The following is a 26,988-nucleotide window of genomic DNA, read 5'->3' as shown; positions in this document are numbered from 1 at the left end:
CCAAGCCCCTGGCATGATTCCCAGCATGGAGCAGGCCCCTGTTAGCCACGTGTTGGGTATAGAATGCTCGAATAAAAGCAGAACAGTCAACTCCCTGCGTGTGTCGTGTGGAGGCTGAACGCGGGGAGGAAGAAGATGGAGTCGGGGCGCAGGGGGAGGCTCTCTGGAATGAAAGAACGGAGAAGGTGCTTTCACGAACAGGCTCTTGGTCACCCAGGCAGCCTTTGCTTCTTCTCTTAAAACAGAACATTTTTTAATTTTTGGCTGCGCTGGGTCTTCGTTGCTGTGCATTCTTTCTCGAATTGCGGCGAGCGGGGGCTACTCTCCAGCTGTGGTGTGAGTGCTTCTCAGTGCAGCAGTTTCTCTTGTTGCACACAGCCCAGGCTCCAGGGTGCTCAGGCTTCAGTAGTTCTGACACACAGGCTTGGTTACCCCAAGGCATATAGGATCTTCCTGGACCCGGGATCGAACCGATGTCCCCTGCTTTGCAAGGCGGATTCTTAACCACTGGACCACCAGGGAAGTCCCTGTGTGTGTTGTTCTGAGGGTGAACTCTGGGGGAGGGAAGAAGAGGGATTTGGGGTGTGGAGGGAGGCTCTGGAATGAAGGGACGGAGGATGTGCTCATGAAAACAGCCCTGGTCACCCAGGCAACCTCTGCGTCTCCCTCTCTTAATGATCCTAGGCCTTCCTCACCCTCCAAGACCGGATCCTAGCTTCCTCCCACCAAAATCATGGTCCTGGCTGGCTGGCTGGCTGGCGGCAGCTTCCCTGCAGCGCGCCCCTCCCTTGCGGGAACCAGGAGGCATGAAGCCATTGTTAGTGTCTCTCTGGTGAGAGTCGTGGTCCATCCCCCATGGGCACCTCTCCCGCCCTGTCTCTACCTGCATCCATCTAGACCATACAGGAAGCGACAGCGGGCAGCAGGGCATCCACAATAAATAGCTCAGGCCCCGGGCTCTGGGACCCAAGAGTGTCTGCAGGAAGGAATGTGGTTCCGGACCTTTTCCTTCCAAGTACATCGTCAGATCAGACTTGGGGCCGCAAAGGAACCTGGATCATTTCCACCTCCGGACATGTGAAGGACGAGGACCACAAGCAAGACATTGTAAAGCATATCCTGCTCATAAGAAGCTGTCGGGTTGAAGTTGGGAGGCAGCACTTGGGCCCTGCTTGTTGGCGGTTTTCTCAAGGTTGTAGACTTCTTAGCACCTCTTGTTTTCAGCGATGGCCACAAGCACCGATTTCTCAGGCTGTTGGAAAAGCCCCACTAACTATCCGGTTACCCCCAGATTTGCAAGCTCAGGTGGGCTTTTCAGGGCACCAGAGGATCCATGCCCAGTTCCAGCTTGCCCCATCAGACCTCCTGGCATTTACCTGGTGGGTCCCTCCTGTCTGCAGTGATGTAATGACAGTGCCCAACTGCAGAAATATTCTGGGGCCAGCTCCTATAAAGATGTCCCCCTTCTCCAGTAAAGCTGAATGGATTAATGATTACATGAATGAGTGAGTATGGTGAATACAGTCTCAGATCCACAGGAGGAGGACAGTGTGAGGTCCTGGAACGAGGCTTCCTGAGATCACATCCTGGGGCCAAGACTAGATGTGTGACCGTGGACTAGTCACTCAACCTCTCTGAGTCTCAGTTGCCTCATCTGCGTAATAAAACAATAACAGCACCCACCATCGAGGCTGTTGTGAGGAGCCCATGAGGTAATGCTAATACCTGATTCTGTGCCTGATCCTAATAAAGGTGAGCGTCTTCGTCATCCAGACCATGAGTCTGGGTATCTTTATACCGCATGCTCTGCTCATATTTAGAACCTAATTTTGCTTAGATCTGACCTAATCTTTTTTTTCACACAGTGGACTTGGCTGATCCAGCCACACTACTGAGTAACTTGGGATCAGAGACAATGTGTGGGAGATGGAACAAAAGTTAAGACATTGCAGGTGGGACGCGTCTGGGAGAGACACGTTTTTCCCTTTGAGGAAACAGGAGACTGTGGAGAGAGACCACGCACGTGCCGAAAGGAGCCTGGGCTGAATTGGACCTCTCGACTTAATTACCAATTAAAACATTAACCATGGCAGCATGGGGGCGACAGCTTGCAACCCCGTCGCTATGAAACTTCATGCCAGAGACTGCAGGGCCCCACTTTAAAAACAAGAGCCTGCCTGGGTGGCTATGCTCACGGGGAGAATCATTGCAGTGTGTTTCCAAAAGTCACCTCTCCTACCCCTTTATTTACAGTCCCTAGGAGAGCTGACAGATCATTAAAGTCCAATAGGAGGGAAAAAGGAAAAGATAATTGCTCTCCCACCCAGCCTCACCCCTGGGGGACCCAACAGGGGTTGGGGCAGAAGCTGGAGCTGAAAGCACTGCGAAATATGCAGTGTCATAACACTGCCTGTCCCCCAGGCACGAGCCTTCTGCGGTGAGAAAACCGGTGCTGAGTGAGCTTCTGTGTCCCCAGAGAGATGCGTGCACAGCACTTTGTGGCTTGCACACCATTGCCACACTCCTCTGTACCTCAAACATCCGTGCACGCACCTGGGTGCCAGAAGTGAGGCTCAGAGGGGTGATGTGAGGTTCTCAAGGTAAGCAGAGGGGTGCAGTTCAGCTGAGTGTGGGCCTAGAGGAAATCGTTTGTGCTTCTCAAGACCAGGGGCCTGCCCTCCCCTCTCTTCCAGAACAAACCCAGGTCTGTGTTCGAGACACTGTGGCCTGACATCCGGTTTAGAACATGACACCCCAGGAAGACAGCGTAGTGTGGTGACGAACAGAGGGCTGTGGCCTCGGTTTTTGTACCTAGTGAAAGTGGAAGTGTTACCCGTTCAGTCCTGTCTGCTTCTCTGCGATCCCACGGACTGTCGCCCGCCAGGCTCCTCTGTCCATGGGAATTCTCCAGGCAAGAATACTGGAGTGGGTTGCCATTCCCTTCTCCAGGGGATCTTCCCGCTCCAGGGATCAAAGCTGGGTCTCCTGCACTGCAGGCCGATTCTTTACCTTCTGAGCCCCCAGGGAAGCCCCTTAGAGGAAGGCAATTCTAGACAGACCCAGACATTTGGAAAGCATAAAAGGAAGAGGAAAATTTGAGGAACGGAGTATGTGAAAAATGGTTGGAGTGCCAGGAGGGTATTCTGGTCAATCCAGATTAAGGTTTCTGTGCTTCTCCAGACGTGGATGTGTGCAGGGGCTGGGGGCATCGGGGAGACTCATTGGTTTGCTCCTGGTGACTGAAATGGCTTGAAAGGCAACTGAAATCAGGCTGGATGCCACAGTAGAGAGGACTTCAGATAAGGGTGATAGTACAAACCTGTCTAATGAACAAGCGAGGAGCCGACTCATTAGAAAAGACCCTGATGCTTGGAAAGATTGAAGGCAGGAGGAGAAGGGGGTGACAGAGGATGAGATGATTGGATGGCTTCACCGACTCAATGGGCATGAGTTTGAGCAAGCTCCGGGAGATGGTGAAGGACAGGGAAGCCTGGCGTGCTGCAGTCCCTGGGGTCAGAAAGAGTTGGACACAGCTTATGGACTGAACAACAGCAACGATGAACATGGAGATGGTGGCAAGGACGCTGACGGGCCTCGCACAGAGAAAGCTAAACTCTCCAGGTCTTCTGGGGCACCCATAAACAACTAAATGTTCTGTCTTTCTATCAGCGGAAGATCAGAACGCTGACCAGCCTCACTCACAGTGGCCGGCTGGCAAAGAAACTAAAGATTCTTCTTCTCTTTACAGGTAAATAGCAAGCAAATAAATAACTCTCTGTCTTTGAGTTATTTTTTGACGCTGCGATCCATCGCTTGTGTATACATTCATGCTTATTCGCTCAGTTGCATCCGATTCTTTGTGAGCCCACGGACTGTGGCCCCCCAGGCTCCTCTGTCCTTCCGAGTCTCCAGGGAAGAACACTGGTCCATTACTTACTGGGTGGCAAACGCCCTTTGTCATGTCATTTAACCTCTTGGGCCTCCTTCTTCTCCTCAGTGACATGGGATAAACAGCTCCCACCTCTGGGATCCTTGCAAGGACTAAATGAGCTAATCCATGAAAAGAGGTGCACGCGTGCCATTGCTGCAGTCGTTATCATTCGCATCAGTTTCTTACTGCTGCTGTAACACATCACCACAGTGGTTTAAAACCACACAAATTCACTCTCTTAAAGCTCTGGAGGTGAGGAGTCTGAAATGAGCGTTACACGGCTGAAACCTAGGCGTCAGCAGCGCTGCATTGCAGGCTCTAGAGGAGGACTCAGTTCCTTGTCTCTTCGAGCTTCTAGAGGCTGCCTGCATTCCTCGGCATGAGTCTGATGCTCCCTCTTCAAAGCCCATAGTGGAGTGACTTCAGATCTCTCTCACTGATTCTGACCTTTCTGCCTCCCTCTTACATAAAACACGCTTGTGATTGTTGTAGTTGTTTAGTCATTCAGTCTTGCCCAGCTCTTTGTGACCCCATGGACTGCAGCATGCCAGGCTGCCCTGTCCTTCACCATCTCCCAGAGTTTGCTCAAGTTCATGTCCACTGAGTCGGTGATGCCATCCAACCATCTCGTCCTCTGTTGCCCCTTCTCCTCCTGCCCTCAATCTTGTCCAGCATCAGGGTCTTCATAAATCAGCTCTCCGCATCAGGTGGCCAAAGTACTGGAGCTTCAACCTCAGCATCAAGTCCTTCCAATGAATATTCAGGGTTGATTTCCTTTAGGATTAACTGATTTGATCTCCTGCATTCCATTGAACTTACTTAGATAACCTCATCTCAAAATCTTTAATTTAATCACATGTGCAAATTCCCTTTTGCCACGTAAGGTAACATAATGACAGGTTCTGGGGATTAGAAGATGGGCATCTGGGGGCTGTCATTAGTCTGAATAGCACAGTCATTAATATTTTTATAGACTAGCTCATTTACTTCATCTAATTTTCACTGAGCCCCATGTAGTAAGTACTATTTTATTCCCATTTGGAAACTGAAGCACAGAGAAAGTAAGTAACTTTCTTAAGGTCACACAACTGATAAGTGGTAAAGGAGTGGTATCAACTGAGGAAGTTGGTATCTGGAGTTCCTGTTCTTACCAGCTGAAATAAGTGTGTGTGTTAGCCACTCAGCAGTGTCTAACTCTGTGACCCAGGGACTGCAGCTTGTCAAGTTCCTCTGTTCCTGGGATTCTCCAGACAAGAATATTGGAGTGGGTTGTCATTTCCTTCTCCAGCTGAAATATGTAAAGTGACACAAAGTAAGCAGTGTATCAACATTAGCTATTATGATTGTTCTTATTTCTACTAGAATTAATATGCTAATCTTTAGCTCATATGACTCTTGTAAGATTTTAAATAAATTAACCTGTGATTTGCACCAAGCAGTGCCTGGCGAACGGCAGGCAGGTCTTCAAACGGTGTTTAGATCTTTTCAGGCCTACTAAAGTTTCTTTCTTTTCACTAGGAAGATAATCATGTCAGTTCACTCCGCCCTTCCCAAGATGGCGTCTTTGCCACACCCAATCCGCCCCACTCAAGATGGCGTGCATTGCCCTGCAGGGCTTATGTAGACCTTCTCAAGATGGCACCAAACACTAGCCCTATTACCTTCTGCCTTTTTCAAGATGGCCTTAGCAATTAGCTTCCCTTCTGGGTACCCTCTGACCGTCTCAAAATGGTGAAGGACACATTACTCGCGACACTGACCTTCTCAAGATGGCGCCCGAGCCATAAATAGCTACGCTCTGCTGCGTCGACTTCCGGTTCCAGCGGAAGGCGGTGTAAGAGGCCGGCCTGGCACCTTGAGGCGTACACCGCCGGCCACTCCGGGGCGAATATGGACAGGCGAAAGAAGCCTTTGGAAGTCACGGCGTCCTCGGTGAGTACGGGGATAGATGATGCTACGGGCTCCGCGTCTCCTCGCCTCCGCAGAATAAGAATCTCGACCTAGCTTGTTTCTTCACTCGGGGGCCCAGACTTGATCTCTCCTCAGAGAGGACCCCGGACCTGGCTTTTCTCTGGAAAAAAGGAGGAGCGCGCTTCCTTCCTTACGGGGAGCGGGCCCACTTTCTCACTAGTTGAACGCTGAGTTTAGCCTCCCCTCTGCCGGGGCGCCGGGCCCGGGCTCTCCCCTCAGACGCCGTCCTGAGCCTGGTGTCTTTTCCGGGTTAGGACTGTCCCCGCCTCCCCTCCGCGACGACAGGCCAGGCCTTCTTGGCAGCCTCGTCTCCGTGACTATCAGAGGGGGACCCCGGCCTCTGCGAGCTGTGCGGACACGTTCCCCTTGAGCTCAGGGACCAGCACGGTGCCCCCCCCCCCGCCCCCCCTCCCCAGAACATTAGTGTGACTTCTTCCCCGGGGTCCGAGAGGCCCAGCGTCCCCCGGCAGGAGGAGGGCTAAGCAGTTGTTAATACACCCGTAGGATGCGCTGCCCGGGAGCTGTAAGGTCTAATAGGATGTAAGCACTTTTGTTAGTTTAGTTACTTCTTGAGTCCCTTGGACTGCAAGGAGATTCAACCAGTCCATCCTAAAGGAAATCAGTCCTGAATATTAATTGGAAGGACTGATGCTGAAGCTGAAACTCCAATCCTTTGGCCACCTGATGCGAAGAACCGACTCATTGGAAAAGACCCTGATGCTGGGAAAGATTGAGGGCAGGAGAAAAAGGGGGCGACAGAGGATGAGATGGTTGGATGGCATCACCCGCTCAATGGACATGAGTTTGAGCAGGCTCGGGGAGTTGGTGATGGACAGGGAGGCCTGGTGTGCTGCAGTCCCCGGGGTCGCAAAGAATGGGACGCCACTGAGCAACTGAGCTGGACTGAGGAAGAAAACCAGTTCTCAGTGCTTGTTTGTGCCAGCACTTTATATGCAGTCTCGCTGCACTCTACTAACTGCATTAGGAGGCAGGCGCTAGTCATATCCCCACTTTAGAGATAAGGCCACTGAGGCTCAGAAAATGAAGTGTCTTTCTTCAGCTCACATACAGAGTTCTTAGTGATAGAACTGGGCCCACTCAGTCTGGTTAACTCCACGGCAGTTGTCTTTTCCAGTATATCACAGCGAATTGCCTAACCTTTGGCTTAATCTTGGATTTACTGCAGAATGTTGAGGTGCAAGGGATATGAAGGAAATATCCCAATATTTGAGCCCCTTGCCGCCATCTCATACTGAAAATCGGTACTAGTTAATAATGTTTGAGGGCTTCCCGGGTGGCGCTAGTGGTAAGGAACTTGCTTGCCAATGCAGGAGACAGAAGAGATGGGGTGTTCGGCCCCTGGATCGGGAAGATCCCCTGGAGGAGGGCATGGGAACCCACTCCAGTACTCTTGGCTAGAGAATCCCATGGACAGAGGAGCCTGGAGAGCTACAGTCCATGGGGTTGCAAAGAGTTTCGCGTGACTGAAGTGACTTAGCACACGCACATAATGTTATAGGATTAGGAACCAAAAAGCTATAAAATCCGTTATTCTTTCCTGATGGGTTAAAATTAGTAATAATAACGTGAATGCCATCTGAGAGCTGACACTTCTCTGAGCATCTTCCTTTTAAAATTCAAAAGTATAGTAGGAAAATGTGCGACTTTGATGTGGTTAAGAAGGCTTAGAAGAAAAAGCTTAAGTTTTAAATTTGTTTTTTAAAATTTAGAATATTAGGTTCTGGGATAAACCAGCTCTTGACGTTATTAAAATCTGTGCCAAACCTATTTTTAAATACTTGCAAAATAGAAATCACTGAATGCAGTCATTTTGATTTCCCTTAAAAGTCTGTAATGCAGGGCTTTTTAAGTATTCAGTTTACAAATGCCCAAGTATACAAGCAGCTGTACTTCCATCCTTAAAAAGGAAACTGCCATTATACCCTTTTGTGCAGGGTAGATAGTGATGATAGATCCAAGTCCCCTGTTCCTTTTGCCCTGGCTTTTCTTGTTCTTAACCACAAGCTAAACTTGCGGTTTCTGAAACATAGGGAAACAAAATTCACTCAGTCTGTTTTATTTCTAGCTGTTGAAATCTTGCCTGTCCTTTAAGGCTCATTTCAAAGCCATCTCTGATTACTCTGGACAAAAGGAAATACTCCTTTATCTGAATTTTTATGCCACTTAATTTCACTCTTAAAGTCACATATTACATCTGACTGGTGTTGTAAGTTACAGTTCTTACTAGATTGTAGGTTCTTTGAGGCAGGAGTATGTCTAATTCACATTTGTATTCTGCTCTTCATTGTTAAGTGCCAGGCACATACTAGGGCTCAGATTGTTGCCTATCAAAGACGTTTTCCTGTAAAAATAACAAATGGTTGTGATGTTTAAGTGAAATTAAAACAATTTTTTTTTTCCTTTTACTACATGAAAAAGCTGAGTACAACGGCAGTCAGAGAGACAGTGGTTAATGATGTTACCTGGATCTGAGCCTAGAAGATGCAGATCCCATTTGCTTTCTTATCATCCTCTCTTTGCCCAGAGGAAAGCCTTGAAGTGTTGAAAATTAAATATGTTTTCCACAGAGCTGGAATGAAAGATGACTTGGATTTATTTTGTACTAGACTCTGCATTTAAACATTTAATTTTATATCCACTTTTGTCCATTTATAAGAGCTTGTGATCTTGTTTTCAGAATTATAAAAACTTAGAAATCCAATCACTCATTAGAGTTAATTGGTTTTTTTGTTTTTTTGCTTATTGGCTTTATTCTAGTTGGTAGACCTTAAGGCTGAACTCTTCCGAAAACAAGAAGAATTCAAACAAGAAAAACTTCTAAAAGATGCTGGAGTTTTGGGAAAACCAAAACCAACCAACAAGGTAAACATAAAATCTAATTATCTCCATTGACCCCAAACATAGGGGAATTAAACCATAATTAGGTTTTTTGAAAGTGTACAGGGTATCTGCTACCTATGAATCCTTGTCTTGTATTTGAACATCTGCATAAAATATTTCAAATAGAAATTAGTAAGATTCAAAAGCACATTATAATGCTCTAATTCTTCAATATATGAGTGTTTTTCCAATTTTGTAAGTAATGGTATCTATTATTTGTATTACTAAATCTGTTATGTATTTTTCATTAAAGTCTTGAACTAGGTTGTAATCATTCAGGAGATTTAAAAAAGTAACTGCAATTGTATAAAGAAATTTTTAAATGTAATTTAGGGTCTTTTTTTTTTCCCCAGCTCCAGCTTTGCTATGTATAGTTTATTTGCAGGACATAGGTTGGCTGTCAGAGGTCCAGTTATTTCCATTGATTCACAAGATCTAATTATCTTTTTTTCCCCTTTCTGATGTACAAGTAGAGATTTTTTGTAGTCAGTTGGTGATTCTATGTTTTTTAAATTCTCCAGAAACCAAGTATCTGGAGCAAACAGAATGCAGGAGTTTCTAATCGAGCTGAAAAGGATGCTGAACAGAAGATTGAAGAACAGAAGACTTTGGACAAAGCGAGGTAAAGCTGCTCTCTAATAAACGGAGCTACCTTTGTGGCTCCCTGAGCAAAGAGGTGAAAGTCCACCCTTAATTGATTTATAGTTTTAATTTTTATCATCCTCCTAATCAGATACTCTATTACCTGAAAATAATATAATTTGCAGACATATTTATAATCTTATAAGAAGATAAGACATAGCCTCAGTTTAAAAGATGAAACAGTCCCCCTGTGAGCCCCTTTTAGGCACTGAGATAATCCACAAGTGTTTAAGAAGTGTCCATGTGGTGTGGTTCAGGGCTACTAGGTGCTATGTTATCGGTAATTAGAAATTGAATTTTCCTCCCAACTTTTTAATATGAAAAGCTTCAAACCAGCAGAATATTTGAAACAAGACTACATTCTAATACTTTTCACCTAAATTCACCACTTAACATCTTTTAAAATTTGCTTTCTTTCTTCCCTTCCCTCTCTTGTGTGTATAGAGAAACTTTGTTGAACATCACTGTACTTTACCTCTAAATATTTCAGCGTATATCTTCTATATGATACTATTTTATCAGTGGCATGTTTCTGGGATGTGGCAGCAGTACTGTGGTTATACAGGAATAAGGACATTTTCCTGCATAACCACAATACTGCTATCATATCCCGGAAGTTTGCCACTGATAAAGTAGTATCATATGGTCCATATTCATATTTCACCCGTTATCCTAGTACAGATACGTCCTTTATTGTTTTTTAAAATGTTTAATTAAAGAGTATGCATTGCATGTAGTTGTCATATCTCTTTAGTCTCTTTGAATAGATAACAGTTCCTTTGCCTGTTTAAAAAAATGTTTACGTTTTATTTAATTATGGCTGCCCTGAGTTTCGGTGAGTAGGGGCTGCTCTCTAGTTGTAGTGTGAGGGATTCTCACTGTGGTGACTTCCCTTGTTGTAGGGCACAGGAAGCTTCAGCAGTTACACATGGGCTCAGTAATCGTGGCCCATGGGCTTGATTGCCCTGTGGCTCGTGGGATCCTAGTTCACAGGTGAGGGACAGAACCTGTGCTCCCTACATTGGCAGGCGGATTCTCAACCACTGGGCCACCGGGGAAGTCCCTCCCTTGCCTTTTTGTTGTCTGTTACACCGTTGACATCATTTGAAAAGTCCAGGCCAGTTGTGTCTGCGGTGTCCCACCGTCTCATTAGAGTCAGACTAATCACCAACGGTTCTTACACTAGCTAGGTGATGATATGTCCTGTTGAGTCCCATCAGGAGGTTCATGATGTCAGCTTAAGTCATTATTGGTGATGATAAGTTTGATCACTCAGTTAAGGTAGATCTGTTGTAGTTTTCCACAGATAAGATGCTCTTCCTCATTTGAAATTAATAATAATCTAAGGAGGGAAACAGGCTGTGTGAATATTCTGTTTACCAGTGTGTTTTCATGTGATGATTATGTCATCACTGAGTCAGTTATTACACTGATGGTTTCAAAATCAGGATTTTTCTACATCTGTCATTCCATGTGTATTATTTTTCCATTCTGTTTACTAGCTGGCATTCTTCTGTCAAGAAGAGCTCTTCCCCTGTTTGCACTAGCACCCTGGATTCAGAATCCCAAGTTTCAATCTCTGGCCTGACTGCCATCTGTGTGTTTAGATCCATGACATAATAAAAAGTTGGTAGTTGAAAATAATGGTTGCTCAGACTGCTTGGCTCTTCTGGGTCTAAGAATAAAGGGCAGAATATTAGTCCATTTAGGGATTATTTTCTTAGCATTTGACCTATCCCCAACAGGCTGGAGACTTTACTTAAAGACATGTTCACTGTTGAGACATTTTTCTCACTATTGTACATTATGCTTAGAATTTTAATTTTGTTGAAAGATGCTGTAACTTTTTTATGCTTTGTATGTGTATTTTATTAAGGTGTAATTGAAACATAACATTGTATTAGTTTCAGATGTATAACAGAGTAACTCAGTGTTTGTATCTGTTGTGAAGTGCTCACCACAGTCAGTTCAGTCCAGTCGCTCAGTTGCTCAGTCGTGTCTGACTCTTTGCGACCCCATGAATCACAGCATGCCAGGCCTCCCTGTGCATCACCAACTCCTGGAGTTTACCCAAGCTCATGTCCGTCAAGTCGCTGATGCCGTCCAGCCATCTCATCCTCTGTCATCCCCTTCTCCTCCTGTCCCCAATCCCTCCCGGCATCAGTGTCTTTTCCAGTGAGTCAACTCTTCTCATGAGGTAGCCAGAGTATTGGAGTTTCAGCTTCAGCATCAGTCCTTCCAATGAACACCCAGGACTGATCTCCTTTAGGATGGACTGGTTGGATCTCCTTGCAGTCCAAGGCACTCTCAAGAGTCTTCTCCAACACCACAGTTCAAAAGCATCAATTCTTTTGCGCTCAGCTTTCTTTATAGTCCAACTCTCACATCCATACATGACCACAGGAAAAACCATAGCCTTGACTAGACAGGCCTTTGTTGGCAAAGTAATGTCTCTGCTTTTTAATATGCTGTCTAGGTTGGTCATAACTTTCCTTCCAAGGAGTAAGCATCTTTTAATTTTATGGCTGCAGTCACCATCTGCAGTGATTTTGGAGCCCCCCAAAATAAAGTCTGACACAGTTCCCACTGTTTCCCCATCTATTTGCCATGAAGTGATGGGACCAGATGCCATGATCTTAGGTTTCTGAATGTTGAGCTTTAAGCCAACTTTTTCACTCTCCTCTTTCGCTTTCATCAAGAAGCTTTTTAGTTCCTCTTCACTTTCTGCCACAAGGGTGGTGTCATCTGCATATCTGAGGTTATTGATATTTCTCCTGGCAATCTTGATTCCAGCTTGTGCTTCTTCCAGCCCAGCGTTTTTCATGATGTATAGATCTAATAATTAACTAACATCTATCACCACACAGTTTGATACCTGTGTCAGGAAGATCCCCTGGAGAAGGGAATGGCAACCCACTCCAGTATTCTTGCCTGGAGAATCCCACAAACCGAGGAGCCTGGCAGGCTCCAGCCCATGGGATAGCAACGAGTCGGACATGACTGAATAACTAACACTTAACTAGGAACGTTTGAGATCTACTCTTATAACAGACTTCAGGTATGCAATATAGCATTAGCTGTATTCATGTGCTGGACGTTGCATCCTCATTGCTGACATATTTTATAACTGGAAGTTTGTACATTTTCACCCAGTTCATCCGTTTCCTTCCCATCCTCCTGCTGCCTCTGGCAGCTGCTCACGAACTTATTTAACTTTTTTTTGGCCATACTGTGTGGCATGCAGGATCTTAAGTTCTCTGGACAGCCCCTTATACAAGAGTGAACTCATGCCCCTGCAGTGGATACTCAGAGTCCTGACCGCTGGGTTGCCAGGGAAGCTCCCATATGGTAGTTCTGTTTATTTTGTGAGGAATCTCATGCTCTTTTTCCTTAGTGGCTGCCCCAGTTTACATTCCCCCTTACACTGCATGAAGATTTCCTTTTCTCCACGTCCTCACCAGCCGACGCTTGTTATTTCTTATCTTTTTGTAGCAGCTGTCCTGTTAGGTGTGAGGTGACATCTCACTGTGGTTTCGGTCTCTATTCCCCTCATGCTGAGCACCTTTTCATGTACCTGTTGCCCATCTGTATGTCTCCGACAAGATGGTTATTCAGGTCCTTTTTTAAAGTTGCACTGTTTGGTTTTCTTGGTGTTGAGTTGTAAGTTCTTTATTTTGGATGTTGAGCCTATGGCAGACATAAGATTTGCGAATATTTTCTCCCATTCAGTAACAGGTTGCCTTTTCGTTTTGGTGATGGTTTCCTTTGCTCTGCAGAAGCTTTTTAGTTTGATATAGTCCCTTTTGTTTATTTTTGCTTTTGTGGCCTTTCCTTTTGTTGTCAGATCTGGAAGCTTCATTGCCACACTGATGCAGGAATGTGTTGCCTGTGTTTTCTTCTAGGAGTTTTATGGTCCCATTGTGAATTTTTGATTCAGATGTGTAATACTGTTTTTTAGGTTCATCGTTTTGCATGTGGCTGTCCAGTTTTCCCAACACCATTTATTCACGAGACAGCTCTTTCCCCATTGCATATTCTTGACTCTTCTGTTGTAAATTAGTTGACCATATGTGTGTGGGTTTATCTCGGGGCTCTGTGTCCGTTCCGTTGATCTGTGTGTCTGTTTTTATGCCAGTCCCATACTATTTTGATTACTGTGGCTTTGTATTGGATTGACCGAAATGTTCATTTGAGTTTCTTCATAACATCTTATGCTCTATTAGCTAATGTCATACTCACCATTAGAAATGAAATTTTCTGCTATGATAAAGTACAGTCCTTTACAAGCAAATGCTCAGATGACTTCTTTGGTGCTCTTTATCATCATAAGTAGTTCTAGAATAAAAGAATTGTCAGTTCTTAGCCACTAAAGAATAAATGTCACTAGAATTAACATGAGCAGAGAGGCTGCTGAATTGAAATGCCTGGGTTGATGTTTGTTTTTTATTAGCTATCTGTCATGAATAATTTATCTATGTTCTGTATAAAATAGGCATGATCATATTTTTAACAGACTTCTAAGAGGTTGGTCTCTACCTCCCTTAAAGAGACCTAATTAGCCAAGGGAAGACCAGGGACCCTTGTATAAAACCAGTGATAGAGAGTTACTGTGAAATTTGGTGATCCGTAACAGAAAATGTTTTTGTTTAGATACCTCTCCTTTTTTGGTATTTAATTTGTTGTATTTGACATTTAAATTAAATTGGAATCTTCATTCATTCATGTATTCATTCTTCAAATACTGACTGAACATCTGCTATGCACCAGGCATTGTTTTTGGTCCTTTGGTACAGTCGTGAATGAAAGAAACATGGGCCAGGCTTTATGTGTAGTTGGCAGAGCAGACCTGGCTGGGTCTGAGAGTCCCCTCAGGGTGGGGACTCAGCTCTAGTCATCAGGCTAGGTTGCAGCAGTAAGGCCGGGGAGAGCAGTTTTACCAGGAGTGGCAGTGATAAGACCACTTTTATACTTGTCTTTTTTTTTTCTCCTAGGGAGAAATTGGAAGAAAAAGCCAAATTATATGAAAAAATGACCAAAGGAGACTTTATCGGTAAATATAATTATTTATGCATCTTTATTATGTGTAATTCATACAACTCTGTGATATTTTCTTATATTTGTTAAAATAATTATGAGAATAGGGAGAAACTTAAATAGATTTGACTTTCTGTGTCAGCATCTTCCTAACCCAGGAATCAGACTGGGGTCTTCTGCATTGCCGGTGGATTCTTCACCAGCTGAGCTCCTGGGGAAGGCCTGAGTGTCAGCACAAGAGATAAGAAAATCAGCAGTAGTTTTTAATTTGCCCCGTGGGTGCTGGGCCTGTTAGGCATGATAGAGGGACAGTCAGTACAGTATTAGCCGGACTCTCTGCCTCTCTCCTCAACGGAGGCATCGTCAGGGGAGGAAAATGGCACAGAAGAAGAGAAGTTTAGGGAAAAAGGTCTAAATAGGCCATAATTGCAAACAGTTATGGCTGTATTTAAGAAAAAACAGCCTGAGGGGAATTATGGTTATATCAGAGTACTGGCGTTATTCCTTTTCCCCTGTTTTTTTTCCTCTGTGTTTAATTTTATTCTTTGAAGTGCTTATAGTTGCTTTTGTAATTTATTTTTTAAAAAGTAAAACATTTTTTACTGTGCTGCACAATGTGCAAGATGTCAGTTCCCCGACCAGGGATCGAACCTGTACCCTCTGCAGTGGAAGCTCAGAACCTTAACCACTCTGCTGCCTGGGAAGCCGGGTATAGTTGCTTCTAAGATAGTAATTAAATGATTCTCCCTCCTCATACCTGCCCCACAAAAAGGAAACCCAGCCTAAAGTTCAACGGCAATGAAAGAGATTTTACAAGGCAGTGTGTCTCTTACTGCTTTCAAAAGGCATATGTGGAAGTCTTTAGGGAGAATGTGGCTCTGATGGGGATCTTGAAGGTTTTGGAGAACTGGAGAAGGGCTTCTGCAGGGAGGAATGGGGAGAGCAGAGGGAGGAGAGGGCCAGAGCTGGCTGGGCTGACTTGTGGGGCTAGGGCTGAGGGCCAGGTGGGGGGCGCAGCAGGAGAGGAGGGGCTGGACCCTGACCACGGCTGCCCAGACACCAGGGCCATGTTCCTGTGTGTTGGGAGCCCAGCAGGGTCAGGCTGGGTGCTCACAAAGCCGAGGGCTCTGGGGGAGGCCCTGCTTTCCCACTGAAGCAGCAGCAGGTGTCAGCCAGCCAGGAGGCCTCACTGTTCTGTGGTTTTATTTTAACTCAGCTCTGGGAAAATGTATTTCTTTCCCAGTTGAATTACATGTTCTTGTGGCTAAAAATATAGTCTTTTTTCATTTGATTCAAACTTTACTTATATTGTTAATATAGAATCAAGGCAAAGGAGTGTGTGGGCATGGAGATTTGGTTCTGTCCATACCGGTAGGCCCACCTCCTGATGGGCTTATTGGACCAGCACGTTTGGGCAAGTTGTGGAGCCTCAGTTATTTCCCACTGTACAGTGAGGGTAACATCAACCCCTGGTAGTAGGGAACCTACCATCTGTTCTTCAGAGCTTAAATCCAGCAGAGTGAAACTTGATGCATACATGGTTCATGAATGCATCCGCTATCCTGTGTTAAATTAGAATCATGGGTTACTATTTAACTTTCAGTGTAGGTTTCAGCTCAAGTAGGTAAGGCCTGCAGATAGATGGCATGTTAGACATTTCTCTATGCTCTGCAGATCCTGGCCCCATGCCTCACCCAAAGGTGGTGTTCATGGATTGAAAAGAATTCAGATGACTTCTTTCACCTGTGTTAGGACCCTTTGAACACTTGACATTCTGCAGCAGTATACCCAGGGTTATGGGATACGACCCACGTGGTTAGAGACGGGGACTCACTGAGTCACAAAGGCTGACTGAGCAATGCTGTTCTGCCTCTGTGTTATCTGATTGGCTAGATGAGTCTCTTGAAGTCAGACACTTTTATCTTCTAGTCTTGTTATTGATGAGGCAGCAGAAAACTGCAGGCTTTTCAAGATGTTTTGTATGTGGTATGTGTGTCCAGTGGCCTGTCTACAGCTTCTCTGTCAGGCCCCCTAGGAGGCTCTGTGCCTTTTGAGCTTTTACGGGGCAGGTGGAGACCTCAACTGGTGAACTGTCAGGGGGCATAGCCGCCCAGGGGTGACTGTGACTGATTCATATCAGTTCCATGCATCTGAAAATTGATTTTTGTGTCCTAGATGAAGAAGTGGAGGATATGTACCTTGTGGATTTCACACAGAAAATGATAGACAAACACAAAGAAATGGAAGCGATTGGTGCCAATAGAGATTACAGAAAGACCGAAGAAAGAGACGATGATGAGGAAGCTCTTTCTGAAAAAGATATTCCTCCGCCCCAGGATCCCAGTGAAGAATGGTTGGTGATATTATGCCATTTGGTTATGTTAATGTTGTCAGACTTGGGTTTACTTTTTGAGAGCCATGTTATTTTGCTGTTATCGAGGCATTTCTCTCTAGTCTTTCTTAGAGACTCCCCTCTAAGTAGGATTGCATTTGTAGATGTAGATGTAGTGGCTGCTACTTGAAATAATTACAAATAGACTGTGTTCCTGCCATGTGCCAGGCACTGTGCCAGGCGGGGAGGCATTGTTTCCCCTGTTTCATTGATGTGAGAGAGTTGTGTAGGCAGAGAATGTTCCTCTCTACCCACCCTGCCGCCTTACCCAGGTCCTTATTCAGGCATCATCATGTAGATAGCATGAGCTCTGCTTCCAGTGAAAACGGGCTGGCAGAACTGATCCGGTGAGCCTTACCCCGGCTGTGGCTTTTTCTGCCAGTATGGTTTAGGGTATCACGGACCTGTGTCTGGACAGCACGGGCTCTGCCTTTGACTGGTGGTATGGTTGTGGCAGGTTCCTACCCTCTCTTGGCTTCAGTTTCCTCATCTGCAGAACAGGGATGGTGATACCTAGTAGGTGAATGATGGAGAAACCAAACTAGTCTTTTTTTTACAAAGAAACTGCAGAGGAAATGCCATGGTGATTTTTCTGTACCTAAGACCTGAGCCCTTGTTCAGAAGGGCTGTGATTGCATGCAGGCGCACTGATGCTGTGTTCCTAGGAGCAACCCTGCCTGACTCTTCCTGCCGGTGTGGAGCCCACCCCTCCCCGCCGAAGGCTCAGATGTCCACATCATGGCCGTGTTTGTTAGAAACTGCTTAGGGTTGTCAGCAGGACCTGTTGATCTTTTGTCAGCCATTCCCCCCGCGGGAAGGAGTCTTTTATGAGTGAAAAGAGCGGTCCCCACTGCTCGGGAACGCAGGGAACTTGCATCTTCATGCTGCAGAAGGGTCTTCTTACCAACCTTCTGAAACACTTACATCTGAGGTGGGCTTAGTGGCTTGCTTGCTATAGCAGGCACAGAGGAGCGGGTATGATGCCATCTCTTTCGTCATACGTTTCTTGAGCATTTCTAGTCTAAATGGTCTCTCCCTCGTCTGGACTCTGATAGCACTTAAGCATACTTGCTCCTTTGGGTCTTGTTGTTTAGTCGGTAAGTTGCGTCTGACTCTTTGCAACCCCATGAACTGTAGCCCGCCAGACTTCTCTATCCATGGAATTTTCCAGGCGAGAATACTGGAGTGGGTTGTCATTTTCTCCTCCAGGGATCTTCCCAACCCAAAACTTGAACCCGCTTCTCCTGCCTCTCCTGCACTGGCAGCTGGATTCCTTACCGCTGAGTGACCTGAGAAGCCCATATTGACACGTAGCTGGCCTCGTTACCAGCAAAGGGTTGAGGCAAACTCTTGGTACTTTCTAGATCCTGCCTGCTCTTGTTAGGAGCGTTTCAAGGGCCTGTGCCCTAACTTCCCCCAGCGTCCTGTGAAGCGGGCATGACTGAGCCCTCCTGTGCTCCCCTCTGGCCTCAGGTGATTGTTCCCCTGAGAGCTTGCGCGTTGATTTTTGTTGCTGGCTGCTGTCCTGCCACTTCTGTTTCAATGAGATCTGTATGTTTTGGAGGCCTTCTCCAGAGACAGAATAGCTTTGATTGCTTTTCAGAGCAGAAATCTCGTCTCCTTTGAAAGGTTTAATGTCCCCCCCCCCCCGCCCATGAATGCCTGTATGATTACAACCAATTTGTTATCGATTGGAAGACCTTGAAGGGCAGCTGAGGTGTCACGTGCCCCACAGGGTGAAGGAAGATGCACTGCAAGCAGTTCTCACACTTTTTTTTGTTTCTAAATTAGGTTCCAGAATTGTAACTGCTTGTAAAATCTTTTTGCAGTTAAGTTCCAGGTGGTGGAAAATCTTTCCACAAAAATACTGTAAATAATTACTCAGACCATCTGGTTAGGTGGTTTTGGTTCTCCATTCGTTGAAGGAAAAGAAGAAAAGGGAGAAACTGCTTTTTGCTGTTGGAGGTTTTATTTCTGTGGTCATCAGCTTTAGGACTGTAGTTGTGGATTCCCATGGTCACCTTTTAAATCACAGGCTGACAGTTGGATTTGGCATGTCCAACTGGAAAGAAAAGACTCACAAAACCACAAGCCACATGCGTGGGAATCTGACCTTGGGTTGGCTCAGCAGCACTGCTGGCCCTTCTCTGCTTTCAGCCTCCTGCCAAAGGATCTGGGGGAGTCCCTACCTGTAATTTAAAAACATTAAAAATCTTTTGCATCATAATGCAAACGAAATATTATCCATGAAAACCTGCCCTTATTTCCTGTGTGGGCATTGGAGTACTTCACTGGCCTTGCTGGCTGCCCGGTTTCCCTGCCTGGTACACGAAACAAGGTACTTACTTTGGGCCAAGATGAGGAAAGAAGAACAAGGGTAAAAGATAACAGACTGGCCCACTGTTGAGGCACTTTTGCAGTACAAACTGTGTGTTGCCTTGGCTTCCTCCTAGTTAAAAAGACTTTCGGAATACTTCTATTCAGGCCTCCCTGTCCATCACCAACTCCCGGAGTTCACCCACACTCATGTCCATTGAGTTGGTGATGCCATCCAACCATCTCATCCTCTGTCGTCCCCTTCTCCCCCCGCCTTCAATCTTTCCCAGCATCAGGGTCTTTTCCAGTGAGTCAGCTTTTCGCATCAGGTAACCAAAGGATTGGGAGTTTCAGCTTCAACATCAGTCCTTCCAGTGAACCCAGGACTGATCTCTTTTAGGATGGACTGGTTGGATCTCCTTGCAAATGTGTAAACCAGGTCAAAGTAATTTCTGAAATAGTGCAGCAGGGGTCTGTGTGGAGTTTTATCTTTGAGATCGGAGATACACACGATCAATCATTTTCTATAGTTTCTAAAACTAAGATTTAATCAGGGGTGCATTGAACCTATTGTGTGTCAGCTTCTGAGTGTGAAGAGCGTGTTTGCACCAATGGTGGTGGCCTCTCAGGTTGAGGGTATTTCTTGGTGATGCGTGTCAGTTGCTCAGTCATGTCCGACTCTGTGATCACGTGGACTGTAGCCACCAGGCTCCTCTGTCCATGGGATTCTCCAGGCGAGAATACTGGAGTGGGTTGCCATGCCCTTCTCCAGGGGTTCTTCCCGACCCATGGGTTGAAGGTGGGTCTCCTGCACTGCAGGTGGATTGTTTACAGTTTGAGTTGCCCAGGAGGCCCTTGGTGATGGGTTTGTGATGGAGCCAATATTAACTTTCCATTGTGCACCAGCTCCTTATCTGAGGGGACCGTATGTGATGTGCAGCTTTTCACATGTTTCCACTTTTATTTCAGGGTGGATTACGTGGATTCTTTAGGGCGATCCCGGCGCTGCATGAGAAAGGATTTGCCGGATCTGCTGGAAATGGATAAAAATCTTCAGGGGAGGCTGTAAGTGTGTGACACACAGTGCTTTGCCCAGGTCTGACATGCAGACACAGGGATTGTTTTGTGAGCGAGGCTGTTTTTAGTTAGTTTTCTTCTGGGCTCTGTTGTAAGAATATTTCTTTAATGTGTAGGAATGTTTGCAGAAGCACTTCTTTGTGGTTAGCGTGCCTATACACACACAGTCCACATTCAGAGAACAACCTGAATGGTTGATCATCCACACCAACAGGAGTGAGTCAGAGCCTGTTTACTTGGGAGGATGTCTGTCTACAGAGTAACGGAGAGTGAGCCCAGAGTAGATGAACAAACCACTGCATAGAGAGTGCGTTTAAGAATATAGATTTGGTTATCCCACAGCAGGTAGAGTCATGGACCCAGACAAGGTGGGGGCAGGGAGGGAAGCAGCTTAACTCTTTCTTTATACCTTTTTGCATTTTGAAGTAAGAACTTATGGGTAGATTTTTTTCTGTGGTATCTAAAGAGGTAATTTGCTAAAACATCACAGAGAATAAAATTCTTCTTACCAAGGGCAGCTATTGTGTGAAAAGTGTTGGGAGAAGCTCCACTTTGTCCATGTCCCGGTAGGCCTGGGCTTGGCACAGGGAAGGAAGTGGGGAAGCCCTGAGCCACCGCCTGGGACACCAGGCCCTACACGGGAGGCCCCCACTGAAGGCCCATAGTTCCTCTCCCTGCCTGGCATGGCCCTTCCATTCAGCCCGGCAGCTCGGTGTTGGATACTTTGCTTTTGCCCGAGATAAAGAGTTGAGAAACAAGCAGATGAAAACCTTAGAAATGCTGCGTGAACAGGTACAGATCAAACTCAGTTGACTTGAAGGATTTGAACAGTTGGGTTTCTCATTGAATCATACTGTAAAAAAAAAAAAGTGATGTGAGTGCTGAAACAAGATTTTTATTATGCTAATATAACGAGCTGCCTGCTTGGATTAAAGAAAGGAGGAAATAGTTTTTTTGCAGTTTCCCAATGGTATTATGAGTCAGAAACCTCCGTAAGGAACTGTCGTCTTCACAACTAGAGTTACTCATCCATGACCCCAAATGCCTAAACTGAAGCATTGCTATGCTACAGCTGTTACCTAAGACAATTTTTGCTCTATTCTCCTAGTTTCGTTAGTCCTGCAAATGAGAAAACCTTATTGTCTGAAGATATGAGAAAAGAACTCCAGCGCCAGCAATGGGAGGAAGAAGAGAGGGAGGCCCTGAGAAGGCCAATGGGGCCCGTACATTATGAAGACATCCGTGAAAATGGTACAGTCATCTGGCAGATTAAGTCATTTTTTTATCTTGAACATTTAAATGGCAGGTGGGAAAGGAAGTATTCACAAAGAAGCAGCTCTTCTGTATAAATAATTCTACTTTTGGAGTTGAAAATAACTGTTCACTTTTTAGCCTAACAAAGGGTCTGTTAATCCAAGTGTGTGCCCCAAGAATAGTGGAGACAACCTGTGACTAAAAAATTAATGAATACTTGTTGCGTTTATCACTTGGCAAACAGAGTGAAAGAAACTTATAACGTTTTTTACCTGCTTCTTAAAAAAAAAGTGCGGAAGACATCCCTGTGTTCCTTTCTGCTTTGGTAGAAATTTGTCCTGAATCTAATTCACTGAGCAGGGAAATCTAATTTTCGGGGTAATTTTTACTTATTTCAGAGGCCCAGCTAGAAATTTGGCATAAATCTAATTCGCTGAGAAGGGAAATCTAATCTTTGGGGTAACTTCTGCCTGTTTCAGAGGCCCGGCAGCTCGGTGTTGGATACTTTGCTTTTGCCCGAGATAAAGAGTTGAGAAACAAGCAGATGAAAACCTTAGAAATGCTGCGTGAACAGGTACAGATCAAACTCAGTTGACTTGAAGGATTTGAACAGTTGGGTTTCTCATTGAATCATACTGTAAAAAAAAAAAATCTCGTAAAATTAATTAGAAATGTACATAGCTATTCAGAATTCAGTTACAGGTTTCATAAAGATAATTGCCGTATTATTTTGGTGTTTCAGACTTTTAAGATTATAGTTGTTCAGAAGTAATCTGTGTGACTTCGATTTTTTAAATTTAGTTTCCAATATGGTACTTTTGAAGTGGCCTGGGTAAGAAAATGGAAAGTTATTAGAGGGGGATTAAGGAATTGGCAGAATTGGTTGGTTTCCTAAAATGTTAACTCTTCCGGGATGCTCTGTGAAATGAACTTCAGAAAATATCAAAGGGCTTGTATAAGAGGACTTATATAAGGATATTCATTTTGAACATTTCAATGGATGGCTTCTAAGAGGTGGCAGAAAAGTCAGTTTATTTTTAGAATAAAATTATTTCATCCTTTTCAACAGAAATACGGTGAATGGGGCTAATCATTTTCTAATTTTCTGCCTTGTTCAGACAACAGATCAGAGAACAAAACGAGAAAATATAAGGGAAAAGAGAAAAGCCATATTAGAAGCAAGACTTGCCAAGCTCCGACAGAAGAAGATGAAAGGGTCAAAAGAAGGTGGAGCAGAGGGAGAGGACAGAGGTACATTATGGCTGTGCCTGAATCTCAAAAGGAAATATTTTAGTTCTGTTGACAACTCAGGAGTAGGAATGGCAGTGTAGAAATCAACCATCTAGTTTTATTTTCTGAGCAAGAAGTGCACCTCAGAGGTACATCCAGGAACAGGAACAGTTTTTACTCCCAAGAAAATACCAGTTGTAGACAAGGATGTTAGCAGTGCATTTTGTTGCTTCATACAGTAGCCCTGTAGTAAGTGAGGCTAGGAGGCAAAATGCTTAAAAGGTATTTTAGGATAAAATGTAGTTGTGCATGTACATATTTTAGGCCTGTTTTCTTTGGCTGTGGCGGCAGTTTTTATTGGTTATTACAAGTGTGTTTGAAGAAGACATGCGTACAGAAAGGTAGTAAATAATTTACAGATGTGGGTAGAGACAGCGTGCCAAGGTAGAGATGTGAGTAGAGACAGCTTACCACATCTGTCTGTCAGCATGCTTGGAAACACTTCAGTACTGTGGTCAGACACGCTCACTGTGTGAGTTCACGCCCGTCTGGGCTGAACTGCCCAACAGACTGCATAGACTGGCTCAAACCAGGTGGACGCCTGCTCCTCGAGTTTAACGTTGCAGTGCTGGGGGTGTCCAGGGCAGGGGGTAGCTCTGCCCCAGGCGGTCACCTGCTCTCCTGCTTCCTCCAGTCTTCCTGCTTCCCGTTCCCTAGAGGGTTGCTGACACCTGCGTGGTCGCTAGCTCCCCAGGACCTGTTCATGCTTCAGCCCGGGGGAAGAAGGGGCCGGAACCAGCCACCTTTCTAGGATTGTGCGTTGGGATTCACACACAGCCTTCTCACTTGCATCCCAATGGGGCGGATGGAAGCTTCTCTAGCTCTAACATACAAGCCCATGCCATTTTAAAATTCTGAACTCACTTCAGTTTAGCTTTGAGAGGAGATCGAGACACTTAAAAATTGGAAGATGGTCCACTTAGTTTTGTATAAATGCTGTCTTCCTGTGACATGTTAAACTCTGTGTATTGTTTCTCTGTTTTTGCTCTACTCCTGAACATGTCATTTCCACAAGACGTGAAGTGCCACCAGTGTTTTTTTAAAACACCGTTTTCTTTTAAACTATGGCCAGAATTGAATAGCCTACAGACTGTCACCAGGCTCCACCTCTCGTCACCCTTGCTTTGCCTGAGACTCTTTCTTTGAGTAATTGAAGGGTTTCTGGTCCTTCGATTGTTGATCAGGGGAGGTGGGGTGGCATAGTGTCAAACAGAGACTTTGAAATCCATCCAATCTGGGTTTGAATCCTGGCTCTTCAGTATTTACCTTTGTAGCATTTCTGATGGTAATTTTCCTTATCTGTAAAATGGGGATAGAATGGAGTACCAGTCCTGAGATTGGGTTGTTAAAGAGCTAAGTGAACTACTGTGTACAAAGTACTTAGCCCACAACCTGGCATATAATAGGTGCTCAGTGAATACCAGGTATTGCTTGTACTCTCAGGATAAGTATGTTCTATTTAACTTTTTAAAGTAGTCGTAAGCTTTATTGTAATGAAGTCTTATTTCCTTTACAAAAATAGATGGAGATGTTATTGGGCCTTTGCCCCCAGAACCAGACGTCACGCCAGCTCCTCGTACAGCTGCCCAGAGTAGCAAAGTAGAAGTCATCGTTCAGGAGAGGAAAGATACCAGACCCGGGGTGCCACACGTCCGCGAGTGGGACAGAGGAAAAGGTGAGGGGTCGGTTCTCCTGAGCAGACTGTGATTTTGGTTTAGGAGGGGAAGGATTATCAGGCCCAGGGTGCCACACGTCCGCGAGTGGAACAGAGGAAAGGTGAGGGGTCGGTTCTCCTGAGCAGACTGTGATTCTGGTGAGTCTTAGTGGTCCTGGGAAGCTTAGAGGATTCTCTAGGTCCCTGAGCTTGTTTCTTCTCAATAACCAGAAGCACTAGAAAGTGTGATATAAAAGACTAGGGTCTGCAAGGCATCATACCTAAAGGATGAGCTATTTTAAAGACGCACTTAAGGGCAGGTTTTGGAAATTCCTGCTGCCCTCTTGTGGTTTCACACCTTCGGGATACTGTTTGTCCAGAACTGCTTTTTTAAAGTCTTAGGAAAGTTTGGTACTTTAATGTAGTCTGTGTTTTTAACAGTCTCTTTTATGCTCTCTTGAAAACAATCTGCATTCAAGTTTATTAACTTGAATTCACATATGGTTCTACTAGGTTATGCAAATTTTTCTTTAAGTTTTTTCCTGTAAAGACACTGTGGTACCTGCAGTGACCTCTCTTTGGGAAAAAGACTCTGGTTTCTGCCATTTTGAAAACAGTCATTTCAGTGGTACATTCGCTTAACTGTTGAAGCCTGTGAGATCACGACTCAAGTGAAAGATGCGGATGGCGCGTGGCTTGGGTCTGTGCCGCTGTTAGAGACAGATAGCTCTGGACAGTGCCCTTTGTATCTTCTAAAACTCAGTAGAGGACAAAACTTGTGTTTTGCTATGAAGTACCTATAACATGTCAAGCAAATGATTTAAACACTTCGTTATTTCTGTTTTCGTGCTTTTTTGGCATTGTCCCCAGAACCCGCCAGCCTTCTTTCTCCACAGAACCTTCCCTGAGCTTTTCTCTGTGGGACTTTTCACTCCTCTTTCTCAGCCCGGTTCCTTCCCTGTGCTTCTGTAGGCATTGCATGCGCCTTGTAGTTTAGTTCTCCGGAGAATGTAAGGTGGCTTTTAAGAAAGACAGATGACGATTAAAAACTAAAAGCATTCAAATGATTCAATAATCAGTTCTAAGAACACTTTATTTTTTACTAGACTTTTCCTTTGGATACTGGTCGAAGAGACAGTCAGATCTCCGGGCTGAGAGAGACCCTGAGTTTGCGCCACCATCGTATTACTTTGTGGACCAAAAGAGAACTGAGTCTCTGAGCAGCCAGGCCTGGAGCCGACCTGCCCCTGCACAGAGGGACCCGGGGCAGCACTCTGGCCAGAGCCATGACCCCTGCGCGTCACAGACGTCATCCGCTCCTGCCCCCAGCAGCCCACCACAAGCCCCGACGGTCACTTTTGAAACTCTGGATGATATGATATCATATTATAAACAAGTAACATGAAGTTAAAAACACTGTAACTTGGGTCTGTACTGTTAATGGTGCCTTCCTCTCCCACAGTGGAGAAAATAACTTTAGGGACTGAATTGTAGCTTTCTCTTCCTGTCCTTTCCCTGAAGACCCAGACCTCAGGCTGGATTTGTCAGCAGGGAAGAAAGTGAATGGTACTGTGGGAACTCTGGCCACTTAGCTATTCATTTCATTCTGATCGGTATGGAGACACCAGTTCATCTGGATTTATACGTGAGCTGAGATAGAGTAGACATATTCTGTAATATTTGATACTAAGGAATCTGTGATCCTAAGGAATCTGTAATCCTGTCTCTCATGCCCACTCCGATGACTTACTCAGATTAAAGGCTCCGTTTCTCTCCTTTTGCCAGTGCTGGCTGACAGATGTCTTTGTTCCAAGCATTCAGCTTCCAAGTCAGTTGATGGAGCATCTGTTAGGAAGAATTTCAGCCTTTCAAACGGTAGCACAGAAGGGGACATTGGGGTACGAAATGATCTGGTCTCCAGGAGGACCCTGACACTGGTGGAGAATTTAGGGTATCATTTGAAATGATCAGGAAGACCAGGGAGGACTTTGTAGTCCAGAAAAGAAGATGTTGATGTCACTTGCAGAGTAGGCATTCAGTAAGCGTTTATTGAGTGACGGGCACATGTGGAGGCTGCTGGGCCTCGTCAGCGAGTGATATGCTTCTTAGCCATCAGTCAGTTTTTCAGCTCCGCCTGCTCTTCCGGTGCTGCGGATCTAGGCCCTCATCTCACTTGGGAGCCGACTCATCCCAGCCTGAGTGGGATGGACTTGGGCTGGAGTGAGGGGCTGCTAGATCCCTTTGTCTTTGCTAACAACAGGTGGGTTACCAGTGCTCCAGAAGGACCTCCTGTGCCTGGGTACCATCTGTGTCCTCTCCCAATGTCCTCGTCACAGCTGCAGACAAGCAGTAGAAGTTGGCCACCAGGCCCACCGGGCTGTTAGAGCTTCCTCCCTCGCCAGTGAGTCCTGTAAGAAGGCACTGGAGCAGATCTTCCAAGGGCCCGCAGGAGCCCGTGGTCTCCGCTCCACAGCACGGCAGTATTGATGCTTGGGCCCCGTTCGCATTACAGATTGCAAGCTGGAG

The 26,988-nt window shown here is 45.4% G+C and overlaps 1 protein-coding gene and 1 long non-coding RNA gene across 2 annotated transcripts; one reads left to right on the top strand and one right to left on the bottom strand.

Annotated features, from left to right (window-relative positions):
• Positions 1 to 4,945: 4,945 nt before the first annotated feature.
• On the bottom strand, positions 4,946 to 6,172 carry LOC138424755 (uncharacterized). Its single transcript, XR_011250957.1, has 2 exons — positions 5,692 to 6,172; positions 4,946 to 5,219 (listed from the first exon to the last, which is right to left on the bottom strand). It is a non-coding gene; the product is annotated as an uncharacterized lncRNA (long non-coding RNA).
• Positions 5,677 to 26,246, top strand: CCDC174 (coiled-coil domain containing 174). The gene is made up of 11 exons (XM_069562126.1): positions 5,677 to 5,863; positions 8,681 to 8,785; positions 9,325 to 9,425; positions 14,437 to 14,495; positions 16,655 to 16,832; positions 20,157 to 20,252; positions 21,373 to 21,515; positions 21,998 to 22,092; positions 22,637 to 22,769; positions 24,331 to 24,483; positions 25,569 to 26,246. The coding sequence occupies exons 1-11, from the start codon at positions 5,822 to 5,824 to the stop codon at positions 25,865 to 25,867; spliced, it is 1,404 nt and encodes a 467-aa protein (XP_069418227.1). The 5' UTR covers positions 5,677 to 5,821; the 3' UTR covers positions 25,868 to 26,246.
• Positions 26,247 to 26,988: the final 742 nt, after the last annotated feature.

Source organism: Ovis canadensis, chromosome 19 (assembly GCF_042477335.2).
Source record: "Ovis canadensis isolate MfBH-ARS-UI-01 breed Bighorn chromosome 19, ARS-UI_OviCan_v2, whole genome shotgun sequence".
Classification (NCBI taxonomy): Eukaryota; Metazoa; Chordata; class Mammalia; order Artiodactyla; family Bovidae; genus Ovis; species Ovis canadensis.
Note: the sequence above shows the minus strand (reverse complement) of the source record. Positions and strands in the feature narration are given on the sequence as shown.

Coding starts and splice junctions, on each gene's coding strand:
- CCDC174 (XM_069562126.1), top strand. CDS start 5,822: ATGGACAGGCGAAAGAAGCCTTTGGAAGTCACGGCGTCCTCG. Junction 14,496..16,654: donor GACCAAAGGAGACTTTATCG/GTAAATATAATT, acceptor TTTGTGTCCTAG/ATGAAGAAGTGGAGGATATG. Junction 24,484..25,568: donor CGAGTGGGACAGAGGAAAAG/GTGAGGGGTCGG, acceptor ATTTTTTACTAG/ACTTTTCCTTTGGATACTGG.